Source organism: Vulpes lagopus, chromosome 7 (assembly GCF_018345385.1).
Source record: "Vulpes lagopus strain Blue_001 chromosome 7, ASM1834538v1, whole genome shotgun sequence".
NCBI classification, from domain to species: domain Eukaryota; kingdom Metazoa; phylum Chordata; class Mammalia; order Carnivora; family Canidae; genus Vulpes; species Vulpes lagopus.
In genome coordinates this window covers 128,757,281-128,772,377 of record NC_054830.1, presented here as the reverse complement: position 1 = coordinate 128,772,377, position 15,097 = coordinate 128,757,281, and the positions used below count along the sequence as shown (strand labels likewise).

The 15,097-nt window shown below is 44.8% G+C and overlaps 1 protein-coding gene across 1 annotated transcript; it reads left to right on the top strand.

Moving 5' to 3' along the window:
• Positions 1-12,029: 12,029 nt before the first annotated feature.
• On the top strand, positions 12,030-14,649 carry PROP1 (PROP paired-like homeobox 1). Its single transcript, XM_041760606.1, has 3 exons — positions 12,030-12,138; positions 13,328-13,560; positions 14,311-14,649. Exons 1-3 carry the CDS (start codon positions 12,030-12,032, stop codon positions 14,647-14,649), a joined length of 681 nt encoding a protein of 226 aa, XP_041616540.1.
• Positions 14,650-15,097: the final 448 nt, after the last annotated feature.

Sequence of the window (15,097 nt, the reverse complement as noted above, 5' to 3'; positions counted from 1 at the left end):
GGTTGCTCCTTGGTGGCTGCCGGGCAGATGGCAGAGAAGAGGAGAGGTTGTTGCTTCTTACAGCGCGACTCTTAGGCGGTGGATGTAAGAGAACCTCTCTCTCTCTCTTTCTTGTCCAACTTTATTGAGGTATGATTGACAAAGTTTTAAGATAAAGTAGAATTCATGATTTTATATGTGTATAGTTTTGCTTTTCTTTTTTTTAATTTTTATTTATTTATGATAGTCATAGAGAGAGAGAGAGGCAGAGACACAGGCGGAGGGAGAAGCAGGCTCCATGCACCGGGAGCCCGATGTGGGATTCGATCCCGGGTCTCCAGGATCGCGCCCTGGGCCAAAGGCAGGCGCCAAACCGCTGCGCCACCCAGGGATCCCAAGAGATTTAAATAATAAGAATCTATTTTATGTATTTAACCATTTTCCATGCTATGAAATGTGCAGTCTAAAGTACCATTATTATTGTTCCTTTAAACAATTGACTATCTTTAATAGCAATTAAAAATAAGAAAGAAGAAACTACTTTGCCTTCAGTTACTCCTTTTCCAACACTCTGTTTTTCCACAGATCGAAGTATCTTATATCATGTATTTCTTCTTTTTTGAAACGTTGCTTTAACATTCATCTCGGACACTTATTCATTTCTCTTTTCTTTAAAGATTTTATTTATTTATTCATGAGAGACACACAGAGGCAGAGACATAGGCAGAGGGAGAATCAGGCTCCCTGTGGGCAGCCTGATATAGGACTCGATCCCAGGACCCCGGGATCATGACCTGAGCCAAAGGCAGACGCTCAACCACTGAGCCACCCAGGTGCCTCTTACTTTTTTCAGTCTTTTATCATCCTATCTTCAAATTCATTGATTCTTTCCTCAGCTGTATCAAGTCTACTGATAAGACAAAGACATCCTCTATTTCTGTTAGGATGTGTTTGATTTCTAGCACTTCCATCTGACTCTTAGAGTTTCCATCTGCCTGCTAAAGTTACCCATCTGTTCTTGCATTTTGTCTACCTCTTCCGTTAGACCTTTAATTTAGTAATCACATTTATTTTAAATTTTCTAATACTTCTAATATCTGTGTTATGTCTCTTTCTGATCATTATTTTGTCTCTTCACATGATTTTTTTTCTTACTTTTTGGATGCTTCGTAACTTTTTGTTGAAAGCTGGATGTGTTGTATAAAGCAGTCAATACTCAGGTAAATAGGACATTTGTATGAGGATTTATGTTAATCGAGCCACAAGTTGGGTTGTGTACTAGGCTTGTTTATCTAATGATTACCAGTTCTGAAAGTTGTTGTTAGGGCAATTGGAAACTTTAAATTCCTCTAGTGTTTGCCTTCCTTCTTAGGATCCCTTTTGTGTGGGTCCCCAGGGAAAGTCTCTTGAATTCTCCCTCCTATAACCCACAATTATTATTGTTGGAGATCTGTTACCATGATCATGGGGAAAAGATCAGGGGCGTTCTCTAATGTTCTGATTAAGTCTCAGTATTTGGAATGTTTGGGTCATCTGCTCACAGTGTTTCTGCTCCTCTAGGGTTAGAGCTATTCCTGCAGCCCAATTCCCTTTCCCCAGCTGTAACAGGAATGTACCAGTTTTATGCCTTGAGGCTTTGTTAACTTAGATAAGATGGGTGGCTAGGTCTGAGTGGAGTTCCTTTCTCCCTAGCTGCTAGGGGATTAAACTAATGCCCTCAGCTAGTGCCCTTCCTCTGTAGCTTAAGACTTTTTTTCATAGGGGAATTGGTCTGGGCAAATTTTGTTCCCAAGACAGCACTATAGGGGAGCTGTCTCCAGACTCTTCCTATCCTCCCTGGGAGAGCCTGATGGAGTTCCTATAAGAAAGGCCTATGAGAAAATGGGAATTCCTCTCATGATTATGGCCCCTGGGAGCTTCTGATTCTCAAGCTAGCTTATACTTGGTCTCTAGCAACTCATTAAATTTCTACTTTGTTTTGACCGGCTTGTATGGAGTACAGCAACTTCTGTCCCAGGTAAAGAAAATACTCGGGTTCTGGGTCTCACTGAATCAAAGTACTTGTGTCTCTCCAGATTTCAAGAGAGCCATTTGCACCATCAAGCTGTGACCTCAGTTTTTCTGACAAGTTCTCAAGAAGTCGTTAATTTCCACCTGTCCACCTTTTGTTGTTGTTATTGTTATAAAAGTGGGATGCATGTCTTTAGAGCTCTCTATATCTGTAAGCTGAGACCTGAAGTTCTAAGATTCTTTTTAATTTTGTGTGAACCATCAACTTGCCCACAGAAATATCTTTGCTGAGTCTTTGTCCAGCTGTCTTCTAGTATAAAACCAAAGTCCTGATGGGGACCACACCTATATTTCAGATACTTCGATATTTGGATACCCAGCCCATTAACTAGCAGCTGGTAACACAGACTCATACTTTAGCGCTGCTCCCAAACCTTCTTCGAGGCCCACCTGTGACTTCCTTAGAAAACTGTTTCGGCAAGAAACCTGCAAAGTCCGTTTAACCAGAGCTTCCCAGGGATCCCTGGGTGGCGCAGCGGTTTAGCGCCTGCCTTTGGCCCAGGGCGCGATCCTGGAGACCCGGGATCGAATCCCACATCAGGCTCCCGGTGCATGGAGCCTGCTTCTCCCTCTGCCTGTGTCTCTGCCCCTCTCTCTGTGACTATCATAAATAAATAAAAAATAAAAATTTAAAAAAATAACCAGAGCTTCCCACCCTTGATATCTTAGCACCCTCCATATCTGATAGGATTCCTCATCCTTCATCATTTTTCAGATGACTGTCTACTCACCCTGGTCCATTTTCAGCAAGGATCCTGTTAGGTCAACTGAGCCAGAATCCCCTACCCATGACCCCTGAGGTTTCTTAGCAATCTTCCATCCACTGCCCTCTACCCTGCTCCTTGGCTAGCACTTCCCATTTGCCCATGCCGAATTTGGCATTGATCCCGCTCTCTCTCTCTCTCTATCTCCCGCTTGTAAAATTCCATTGTAGCGCTCCCTGCACCTATTGCAGTGGTCCTGAATGTCTTACCACATTTAAGAGTATCATTGTAAGTTTTTTTCTTTTGCTCTGGTGATCTGCCTGGGGCTGGGTTGAGCCACTGGAACTCAGAAACACTGCTTTTAAGCAGAGCTACTTACTACATGTTGGCAGCCCTGCATAGGACCTTATCATTTTAAAAGAATTGCTGTTTTGCCTACCCTTAAAGCAGAACTCTCTGATTCAAGGGCAGTAAGGATATATAGGAAGCCAGGATTCCTGCAGCAAGGGACTGCAGCTCTAGGAGTCCAAGATGAGGTCATTGGGCAACCTGGCTTATCTCTCCAAACAAGGAGGGTTTAGGGAGTGGCCTGGACTCTCAAGAGTTATCCTTAATGCATACAGATAATTGTTTGTTTGTATTATATGGATATGGCAAAACGTACTCATTTATTTCCTTACTGATAGAATTTGGATTTTTTTTTTCTATTAGAAGTGACAGTATAATGAAAACATCTTTCACATGGGTGGGAGAACTCTTCTAAGGTATATAACTATCAAGTTGAATCATACGAAATTTCTGGATTTCTGGTGTTTGCCAGTTTTTTAACTGTATCAAATTAGTTTCTTATGGTTCAAACTAATAGAAGAGGAATTACATCATAAAGGTATGTATTTTTCCCTCAACTTTACTAGATACTATTAATACCTTAAAAGAGTAAGGAACTACAAGGCTAAAAATAGAATTAGTGACTGAGAAAAACTCTAGTTAACTACAGTGGATGCAATAGAAAGAGGTAAAAACAAAACAGAGGGAAGTTAAAGAGGTAAAAGACAATGAGATCAACATGAGGCTAATCTTTATCTCTGAAGCAGAGAATGTAAGAAATAGAATAGGAAATGTTACCAAAGCACTAAGGAAAACTTCTCTTGGATGAAAGGAATAATTTAATGTCTTTGGATTATTTTTAGAAATTGTAAAATATACATAACCTAAAATTCACCATCTTATCCATTTTCAAGCATACAATACAGTGGCGTGGAGTAGAGTCACATTATTGCAAACTATCACCATAGTCCATCTCCAGAATTTTTCCAGCTTCCCAAACTGAAACTCAGTATCCATTAAATAGTAAACTCTTCCTTCTCTAGCCTCCCCAGGCCCCAATAACCACCACCGTTGTACATTCTGTCTGTATGAATTTGGCCATTCTTGGTAGCTCATATAAATAAAATCATGTATTTTCCATTTCTGCCTGGCTTATTGCCCTACACATAATGTTTTTAAGGTCCATTCTTACTGTAACATGTGCCAGAATATTATTTCTTTTTAAGGGTGAATAATATTCCATTGTGTGGATAGAGCACATTTTGCTTATCCTTTTATCTGTTGACAGACATTTGAGTTATTTCCAGCTTTTGGCTATTTGTGACTGATGGTGCTGTGAACATTGCTATACAAATATCTGTTCAAGTCCCTTTCTGATTTTTGGAGATACATACCTAGAAATGGAATTGCCAGATCATGTAGCAATTGTTTAATTTTTTGAAGAACTGCCATACTATTTTCCATAACAACTGTACCATTTTACATTCCTACTCACAGTGAGCAAGGGTTCTATTTCTCCACATCCTTGCCAATACTTGTTATTTTCCATTTATGTGTTTGTTTGCTTAGTGGTGGCCATCCTAATAGGTATGATGTGGTATCTCAATGTGGTTTTGATTTGCATTTCTCTAGTGGCTAGTGATGTTGAACACCTTTTCATATATTTATCGGCCATTTGTATATCTTCCTTGGGTATTTGTCCTTCATTCAGTTTTTAAATCGGGTTGTGTTTCGGTTGTTGAGTTGTAGGAGTTCTTATATATTATGGGTATTAAACCCTTAACCACATACAATTTACAATGTTTCCTCCCATTCTGTGTGTTGCCTTTTCACTCTCTTGATAGTATCCTTTGGCACACAAAAGCTTTTCATTCTGATGTCACATCCAAATCACTGCCCAATCCCACATCATGATGCTTTCCTCCCATACTTTCCACTAGAAATTTTATATTTTAACTTTTAAATATAGGCCTTTGATCCATTTTTTCAATTAACTTCTGTATATGGTATGAGGTAAAGATCCAGCTTTGTTCTTTTGCATGTGGATATCCAGTTGTCCCAGAAATATTTGTTGAAAAGACCATCCTTTTTCCCATTGAACAATCTTGGCACCACTGTTGAAAATCATTCAACCCTATGTTTAAGGATTTATTTCTGGGCTTTCTACTCTATTTCACTGAATTACATGCCAGTGCCATACTGTTTATGATTACCATAGATTTCAAGTAAATTTTGAAATCAGGAAGTATGAATCCTTCATCTTGAACAACTTAAAAAAATACTCTAAGCACCACTGAGTGTCTTTATCTCTTTCCTGTCATCTTGTGAGTCTGACAGAGGGAAGGGAAATGCATTATCTTTGTACAGCTGCCATTGTTTTCCTTTCTCATGACTCTAATTTTAAAAGGGCCTTTGAATCTGGACAGTATTTTCACCCCACTGTAATGTGAGGAATTGTAAGTCAAATTTCATTGAAAAACTCATGCAAAATTTTGGACTGGCTAATTACTGGACTTTAGAGGAGATGGAAAAAAAATCTGCAGGGAGGCAGAAAAGGCCAGGTATTTATAAGGCCAAAAATCAAGATGGCCACAGATAATTTCAAAACAGAAAATACAGTTCTGAAGGAAACTGTGGCTCAAAGACTTTATATTTAATTGAAATTTTCAGTATAAAGGCAAAAGACATTCTCCTTTCATCCCACTCTTTGCTATTGAGCTCAGGAACAATCTGCTAGTCAAAGCCTGCCTAGTGACAAGGCCTTTCTCTTACACCCCTAGACTCATCCTGATCTTATTTGACAATAAACTAGCATTTCATTTTTTAAATTATCCTTTTAGTATATTCAGTATAATCCCAGCATACTTTTATGGTTACAAATGTTATGGAAATGCAGAGGGCCAGGATTAATCAAGATACTCTTGACAAAGAAAAGCAAAGTGGTAAGACTTGCTCTACCAGATATTAAAACTTACAAAGTCATAGTAGCTGAGACAGGGTGGTTTCTGTCTGGTGCAAGCACAGACAGAAAGAAGGATGAAACCAAATAGAAAACTCAGAAACAGATGTGTGTGCCAAATATGTAGCTTAAGACAAAAGTGACACTTCCCAGTAGCAAGGAAAGGAAAATGTTTTCAATAAATGTCACTGAGACAGGGGATCCCTGGATAGCTCAGCATTTTAGTGCCTGCCTTCGGCCCAGGGCATGGTCCTGGAGTCCTGGGATCGAGTCCCACATCAGGCTCCCTGCATGGAGCCTGCTTCTCCCTTTGCCTGTGTCTCTGCCTGTCTCTCTGTGTCTCTGCCTCTTTCTCTCTCTGTGTCTCCCATGAATAAATAAATAAAAATCTTTTAAAAAAAGACACAGATTAAAAATGTCACTGAGACAATTGGATATGCATGTGGAAAAAAAAACAGCCTTTGCTTTTATCTCACCTCTGACCCAAGATAAAGAGGATATTGGACTATATTCTTTTCAAGAAGCTTTATTAAAGCATGACTACTTTGATCCATCCCCACATAGTCCCAAATCCATCTTGTGTTCAAGAATAAATATGAAGATACCAAATTCAAAGGCCTCAACATTAATTTAGGCTGGCTTCTGGCCCCACCCGTGGGACTGCTTCTCTATATTATCTTGTGTCCTGAAAAGAGGCCCTTATGCAGCGTGGACATGTGCTGTTCTTGCCTGCCTGGAACACAGAAGGAATATTTTAGTATTCATTTTACAAGTGAGGAAGGTGAGGCTCAGACTGATCAAACAACTTGCTCCTAGTCACACACAAGTACATGATAGCTTCAGAATTTGAACTCTGCCAGCTCACAGGGTGTCCTTCTAGGATCAGACCAAAGGAACAGAATTTCTGAGATGTTCAGTATATTTTGGATGATTAACATTTTCTGCAAGGTCATTGTGGAACAGATAGGCGGGGTATCTATGCATGATTAGAATTTCCTGAGATATCTGATAAACTGGAGGATCTGAGTAACTTCAGATGGTTAGAATGCCCTGGAAGTCAGAATGTCTTTGGGGACATTAAGATCTCCTTCTAGGACTGAATAACCTAGAAGGCACGTTGTTTATATGCTCAGAGTGAACTGGTGTTTATATTATGCAGAGGAACTGATGTGTCCTTATAAGGACCTGATTATCTAGGATCTCAGAGGATCCTTGTGTAGTGAAAGTAGTGTCTTGTGGGTTCACCTTGTCTTAGGATGGTAAGCAAGTAGATTCTAAGTGTCTTACCAGATTAACACCTCCTAAATGGTCAGAATACCCTAGGGGAACAGAAGGGTGTTTAGAAAATTCTAAGAGGTCATATAGGATCAGATGCCTGAAAGGTGAAAGTCACGAAGTCCAGGAAACTTGAAAAGATCAAACAGTTTTCATAAGCGTCAGTGTGTCTTAGAGGTTGGACTGACTGGCGATTCAGAGAGTCCTGGATACTCTGGGAGTCCAAAGTTGTCAGGGTTTTCAGGTAGGTTGGCATACCCTGTTGGTATCTGAATGTCTGAAAATCAGGTATTCTGAAGTGATCCAGGTTTTCTGGAGATCTAGTGGTCCTTGAGGTTTTGGATAGACTTGATTGGACCTGTCACGGAGTGAGAGTGTCCTTGTACAATCAATATTCTTAGGAATCAGAGGGTGAAAGTATTCAGGAAATCAGTATGTTTGGGCAGTTCAGAGAATGTGGTAGAGTAAGAGTGTCTTGTAGGGACTGGTTTCCTTGAGAGGCTAGGATTTTATAGGAATTAGAATTATTACCCTGTGGATTCAAGAGGTCCTGGTGGGCTGGCTATGTATCAAAGAGAGAGGCAAGTGGCAGTAATCAGGGTGCCTATTGAGAAGCCCAGGACTGAGAGAGTCAGAGTGCCTGGGAAGGTTAGAGTATCCTGGCATCAGATGTCCCACAGTGCCAGTGGATGTTGGATGGCCAGGCTGCCTAGGAGATCAGGATATGTCTTTACTTGGTCCAGATGTCCAGTGGGTCAGACCTGTGTGATTAGGATATCTCCTGTGTTGGGACTGAGTGGTTTTTCAGTGTCAGCATGCCCTTTGCAAGATAAGAGCCAACCAGGGTTTCTGAATGGACCAGAGGGGCAGGATGCCCATGAGTGTCTGGATCCTTTCAGGTCAGGGAATTCCTTCTAGGGCCAGAGCTTCCCAAATCTCATTATGCCTTTTTCTGGACATGTCCACAGTACACGTACTGGGTGCCATAAAGTGCTGTAGAGGAATACTGTCAATTGAGGCTATCATGCTGACTATAAGGTATGGAAGTCAAAACTTCTCCAAGGGCTTATATGTCCTAGGAACTGAATTCAACCCTGTCCCCTAGGGATTTAGGAATCAGAAAAAGTCAGAATGACTCAGGGCTAAAGTCTCCCAGGGACAATGGTAATAAGAATCATAAGAAAGTAGCATTTTTGCCTGTGTTTACTGCATTTAGGGTACATCCTAAATGCTTCTTTTTTATTAACTCTCAGAAATCACATCTTTGCCAGGTAGGTACAGGTGATCCTCATTAAGTGTGGATTCTATATTTGGGAAGTCACCTACTCACTATAATTTATTTGAAACCCCAGGGTCAGTACTCCATTGCAGTGTTCTTTGGCAGCCTGGTGGCCATTTGCATCCATGCGCATGTGCAGTGGGATGAAAACTTTGAGTTGCCACATTCCTGGCCGAGGTCAAACAAAGCAGCTGCTCTGCCTTCTTGTTTTCACTTAGAAACTGTGAACAAATGTCTTTTTACGTTCTCCTAAGTGCCACCGTTTCTCACATTTTTCTGCTTTGGGGGGCAATTTTACCGTTGAAAGCAGTTTCCAAGTGTAGTGTTGAGGGGTTATCTGGTGGTCCTAGGTGCAGGAAGGCTGTGGTGTGCTTTAGGGAGAAGAAAAATACATCTGTTGGATAACTCTTGTTCAGACAGGAGCCACAGTGCCATTGGCCCCAAGCTCAATGTTGATAAGTTATCAATATATATTAAGATATCTTTAAGCAGAAACACATGCAACAAGGTTACATATTGATCAGTTGATGAAAATGTTGTGGCCAGGGGTGCCTGGTGGCTCAGTAGGTTAAGCATCTAACTCTTGGTTTTGGCTCAGGTCTGATCTCAGGGTTGTGAGATAGAGCCCTGTGTCAGGTTCCACCCTCAGTGGGGAGTCTGCTTGAATACCTCTCTCTCCTTTTCCCTCTGCCCCTCCATCCTGTGTGCATGCATGCTCTCTCTCTCGCTCACACTCTCTCTCAAATAAATCAATTTTTAAAAAGAAAAAAGAATATGTTGTGGCCAGGAGCTCACAGGAACCTATTTTTTGGAGCAGCAGTTCAATATTCACTAACTCAGTGTTTATAGTAACTTTATGGAACACAACTACCTCAAAAGAAGGAGAATCAACTATATTAATATGCCCCAGATGACAAAGCTGAGGCACAGAGATTTTGTGATGAGCCCAGGATTATATGGTTTAGCAAGTGGTATAGCTGGGATTTGAACCCAGGGCAGTTGGCTTCAGAACTTACACTCCTCCCCCTCCATACCATTCTCCTTCTTGGAGGATGAGAGGATCTTGGGTGTCAGGTTTCCTTGAAGGTCGGGGTTGGGGACTGGAATCAGGATGCCCTGGAAGACCAAATGCCTTTCCCTCTGAGGGGTTATTGTGTTTTGGAATGGCAAGTCAAACTTGCAGTGTCTCAGCATTCTTGAGGAGCAGGGGGAGTGGGTCAGGGTTTCTTTGTAATATCAGAGCCTCCTAGGGGTAATCGGGCTGTCCTGGATGGCCGGTCAGAATATCTTCATAGGCTTAGGATATCTTGAGGCTACAGAGTGTATTGGAATTCAGTGTTTGCTAATAGGTCCAAGTTGACTGCATGTTACTGGGTCTTGGGCAGTCTGGATGTCCTAGGCTCCAGGAGGTCACAGAATATGCTGGGGTAGAGGGAGAAACTTTGGTGTCTTGGATCAGTGATTTCTCAAAGCTGATAGTGTTGTGGACTGAATGTTCACATCTCCCCCACCTCCATTCCTCTGTTGAAGTCCTAACCCAGTGTGATGACATTTGGGGGTGGGGCCTCTGAGAGGTGCTTAAGGTTAGATGAGATCATGAGCAGAGAGCCCCAATGATGGGATTAGTATCTGTAGGAGAAGAAAAAAGACCAAAGGTGGTTCCTCTCTGCCATGTGAAGATGCACAGGCAGCTGTCTACTTTCACCAGGAACTGAGTCAGCTGGCGCCTGGACCTTGGACTTTCCAGCTTCCAGAACTGTGAGAAATAAACATGTACTCTTTAAGCCACCCATCTTTGGGTACTTTGTTATGGAAACCTGAGCTGATGAAGAGAAATGTACATTCATTTCTCTGAGGTATCTTGTTACAATGCAGATTCTGGTTCAGTAGGGCTAAGGTGGGGCCCAAGAGTCTACATTTCTAACAAGCTCTTATGTGCTGCTCATGCTGCTGATTGTGGGCCATATTTAAACTTCAATATCCTAGAGGATTTTTTTGTCTTAAATTATCAGGGTGCTTTTAAAGGATGTGTGCATAAGACTAGCATGACCTTGGGGATCCAGACTGTCCCTCCCAAGAGGGGCAGAGTGTCTTTATTGGGTTAGTGTGTCCTGAGAGGTTAGGACCTCATGGTAGGATCAGAGTGGTCTTCTACTAGAGGGAGAATGTTCTGGGTTTCAGTGTAGAGTCCTGGGGTTTCAGATTGTCTTTAAAGTGTCAGGATGAAAAAATAAATAAATAAATTGTAAAAATGTGTCAGGATGTCCTACCGGTGTTACAATGGACTTCCTGGGTCTAAGTAATGTCAAGAAGCAGAATACTATGGGTGTCGGGGTGTCCTGACTGCCCAGGGATCTGGATGCCTTGGGGTTTCCTTGAAGAATCAGAATGTCAGGATGTCATGGGGCTCCCAGTCTCCTGCAGAGTCTGCAAGACCAAGGGGTCAGGATGCACCTGGAAGCCCATGAGGATCAGGGTTTTTCTGAATGTCTGGGTGACTTTGGAGGTCATGGAGTCCCAGGGGTTCTGAGTCAATGAAAATGTGACATTTAGGGGAGGAAATCAGACAGTACTTGAGAAGTGTGGTGTCCTGGAGACTCATTCTGTGGTTCAGGTTGTCCTACAGGGGTGCATCTAGTATATTCTGAGAATCAGCTGTATCTAGGAGGGGCCAGAATGCACTGGTGTCTTTTTGTTTTTTAGTTTCCTGGAAACAGGTCCTTGGATATCACCTACATGCTGAGATGCCAGGCCAGGCCCTGCTCCTGGCCTGCATTTGCACCCCCCTCCCCAGGGTGGGGTCCTGAGGAAGGGTCTTGGGAGGAATGCATTTGCTTCTTACCCTGCCTGCTCCCAGGAGGGGATTTAACAGGACAAAAGAACTTGGTCCTCGGGAATACGAGCTCTTGGCCCCAGTCCCTGGACCCTCCAACTGAGCACCTTCCCTCATCCGGCTTGTGATCCTCCCCTGGCAAAGGGGGCTCTGGTGACGAAGCAATGATTGGATGGGCCCCCAGGGGCGAGGAGCAGGTCACTCCTCCAAGGCTGGGGGAGAAGGAAGTGGTGTGGGATTGCAAGCTGGGAAAGTAGGCAGCTGAGAGCAAAGGGAGAGGACCACATCTCTGAGACAGGGTACAGGAGACAGGGCAGTCAGTGGGAAGTTTGAGGCCCAAAGAGGGAAACACGGTCCAGGTGAGGCAGAGAGAATGCAATGATACTCAAGCGAAGGAAGGAGAGACTAGAAAAAAATTAGAAACCAGGAGACAAAGTGAGAAAAACCAAGATATATATCTATATCTACATCCACACAGAGAGCCAGAGGTATAATCAGAGGGAGGAGTGAGATCCACAGGTGTAAAGGGGAACTGCAGGACCAGAGAAATAGTGACCCAGACTTGGACACGAGAGAGTGGCTGGTCTGTGGCGTTTGTTAGCCATGGAAGCAGAAGGGAGGAGTGAGCGGGGTAAGCAAAAGAAGGGGCGACTTTGCAGCAGCCTCTGGCCTCACAGCTACCCTGCTGCTGGGACCCTGACCTCCACAGTAGGTGAGTGAATCTCCGGGGTGGTCCTGAGGAGGCAGCAGGTATTGAGGGGGGCTGGAGTTGCACATGTAGGTCCTGTGGGGCAGTGGTTCCCCAGGAAGAAAGAGAGGAGGGGAAATAAACAACAGAATTCGAGAATTCTGAAACTTGGGCATCTTAGAAAGCAAAGCATGGGGAGGGACAGCTCCCTTGCTTTGCAGCCAGGACCCGAGCCTTGGCATGGACGGGCTGCCCAACAGCATCCGAGGGGGCCGTGGTGTGGTGGAGGTAAAGCTGAAATCTGGCTTCTCATTCCGGAGCTCATGTTTGGCCCTGTGCACCACCTCCTCTGAGGTGGGCAGCTGGAGAGGCCGGGGCTTTGGATCCCAGGAGAGCAGGGGTGCCCCCAAGGCAGACTGTGGGCGCTAGGTGGGAGCCACACCCTTAGTCCCCATGGGGATGGGTGCTCAACTCCAGACATCTCCTTTTCTCAGTCAGTGCCTTCCAGGTGTTTCCATTCGGCCCGTATTCTCTCCTGCCCTGCTGGCTCTCAGACTAATTAGTGTGGGGGCTTAGTGAGCCTGTGGGGAGCAGAGGCGAGGCTTTCCCACGAGCTCAGGTTCCTGCAGCCTGGTGGCCGGGCCAGCGCTGGGAGAGGGGAGAAGATGAAATGTATGTGAGGGGTGGGTATGTCTGAGCGGAAGAGGGAGGAATGTTTCATCTTCCCAGGTGGAGGGCAGGGGAGGATTGCAGCCGTAGAGAGAAGGTATAAGTTGAATGGGAGCCTCAAGAGCCAGGAAGAAGTAAGGGGACAGGGGGTGATCTTCAGAGACCTGGTCGGTCTGTTAGTGGGTCAAAGCAAAAGAAGCCCCAAGGGGTGAGGCCCAGGTGGGTAGTACATAGGTTCTGAGAGGTGTAAGGCACACAATGGGTGCCCACTGCACAGGAATGTTCCATGGGTGTGGGCATACAGTGAAGCGAGGCAGACAGCAGAAGTGCCCAGGGTGTGAAGTGAGTCTGTACAATGTATGTGTGAGCAGAGCCCAGGTTAGGATGCTTCGAGGTGAAGAAGGGTTTCTGGTCGGGGCAGAGGGTATGAGCAGCAGGGTCGGGGGCGGGTACCGAGGAGAATGTTGGGGGTCCCAGCATACATAGTCCAGGAGGGACAACTGGATCCACTCTGTGCAATGTCTGCCCTCCCCTCCATCCTCAGATGTGAGCCCTCAGCCCAGCAGGAACCTCTCTGGTGTAGGCGTGCGGAGACCAAGGCTTTCCCCCCAAGGAGGACAGAGGGGTCGCCTGCACTCCCGGCGCCGCCACCGCACCACCTTCAGCCCAGGGCAGTTGGAACAGCTGGAGACAGCCTTTGGGAGGAATCAGTACCCCGACATTTGGGCCCGAGAGGGCCTTGCCCGGGACACAGGCCTCAGTGAGGCCAGAATCCAGGTGATGCCCCAGGATCCCCCTCTTCTTCTGGGAAGAAATACCCATTTGCTGCATGGGAACTACTGGGGTGTAAATTCTCATAGGCATTGTAACCCTAACCTGAACATTCCCCAGCACACAGCCTCCACCAACGGTCAACACAACATCGGGAATGTCACTTGAATTTAACCTGAGCTCTAACCTGATCTAACTTGAATTTCAGCATCCTGCCCTCAACCTTAACGGTGATGTGAATTCTGACAGAAATGCAATCTTAATTGTTTGCATGCATGTGTAATCTTGTCCCTAACCACGGCCTTGAAACCCAGCCAGCCTGATGCTCCTTCCATCAGGACCCATAGAGGTAGTTAATCTGAGGTACAAACCCTACCCTAAATCCAGCTCCGTCTATACCCATTAAAATCCCCTACAGTCTTAATCTCTAATAAGGGGACATTTATTAGACATTTCATATCCTCTGTGGAGGGAAAATGCCATTTTGTCACAATTATCTCTTTCTTACCGGAATTTGACATTTCTTACTCCCGAGATTTGTAGTAGGGTAAATTTCGACACAAGTTGGGGGTGATGGTGAGGGTAGGAGGCCAGCTCAGCTATACTTTTGGGAAGAGCTTTCCTTCCTCTGCAGTGCAAGAGAGACTTATGCTCAGCATCTGAACCTTCTGTCATCAGAGGGGAGGGGGCTCTGATGTGACACGGTCACCTGTTGGAGAGAGAGGCTCTGATGTGGCTCTTATCCCCCTTCCTCAGGTCTGGTTCCAGAACCGCAGAGCTAAGCAGAGGAAGCAAGAACGGTCGCTGCTCCAGCCACTGGCCCATCTGTCTCCTGCCACCTTCCCTGGTTTCTTGCCTGAGTCCCCTGCATGCCCCTACTCCTACCCAACACCACCTCCACCCATGACCTGCTTCCCTCACCCCTACAACCATGCCCTTCCTTCTCAGCCCTCCACCGGTGGTTCCTTTGCTCGACCCCACCAGTCTGAAGACTGGTACCCCACCTTGCACCCAACCCCCACTGGTCATCTGCCCTGTCCCCCACCCCCAACCATGCTTCCCCTCAGCCTTGAGCCACCAAAGTCCTGGAACTAAGGTCTGGACAGGAGCTGCTGAGATAATCTCCGAGCCTGTGGCCCTGGTGAAATGCAGAGAAAGCTGGGTGGCATCTCTTCTTTCTAAGGGTCAAGTAGAAATTTGTGGAGGAGCAGCTCAGAGATTAGGAATTTAAAAATGGAAAATCATGCTGAAGAAGGCCCCCTGAGGTGATTAGTTGAGGGAATGTAGGGAGGTGAACCTACTAGAAAATAGAGATAAAAAGCCTCAATGGTAGTGACTGGTGTAAGGGTGGTATTGATGAAAGCAGTTGTTGCCGCTGGAGAATGGAAATGATTGAACATGATAAAACTTTCCAGGCTTCATTGACGAAGATCACAATTGAAGATCCTTACCCAGTGGTTTCTAGTGGATTTCAATAAGGCTTTTGATTCAAAGTCTACCTGTTCATCCTTTCCCCATCACCCACTCTGTCACGCAAATCAGT

What these genes read in the sequence shown, in the direction of transcription:
- PROP1 (XM_041760606.1), top strand. Translation starts at nt 12,030, where the DNA reads ATGGAAGCAGAAGGGAGGAGTGAGCGGGGTAAGCAAAAGAAGGGGCGA. An exon ending in GACCCTGACCTCCACAGTAG is followed by an intron (nt 12,139 to 13,327) that starts GTGAGTGAATCT and finishes CTCCATCCTCAG; the next exon opens with ATGTGAGCCCTCAGCCCAGC. An exon ending in TCAGTGAGGCCAGAATCCAG is followed by an intron (nt 13,561 to 14,310) that starts GTGATGCCCCAG and finishes CCCCTTCCTCAG; the next exon opens with GTCTGGTTCCAGAACCGCAG.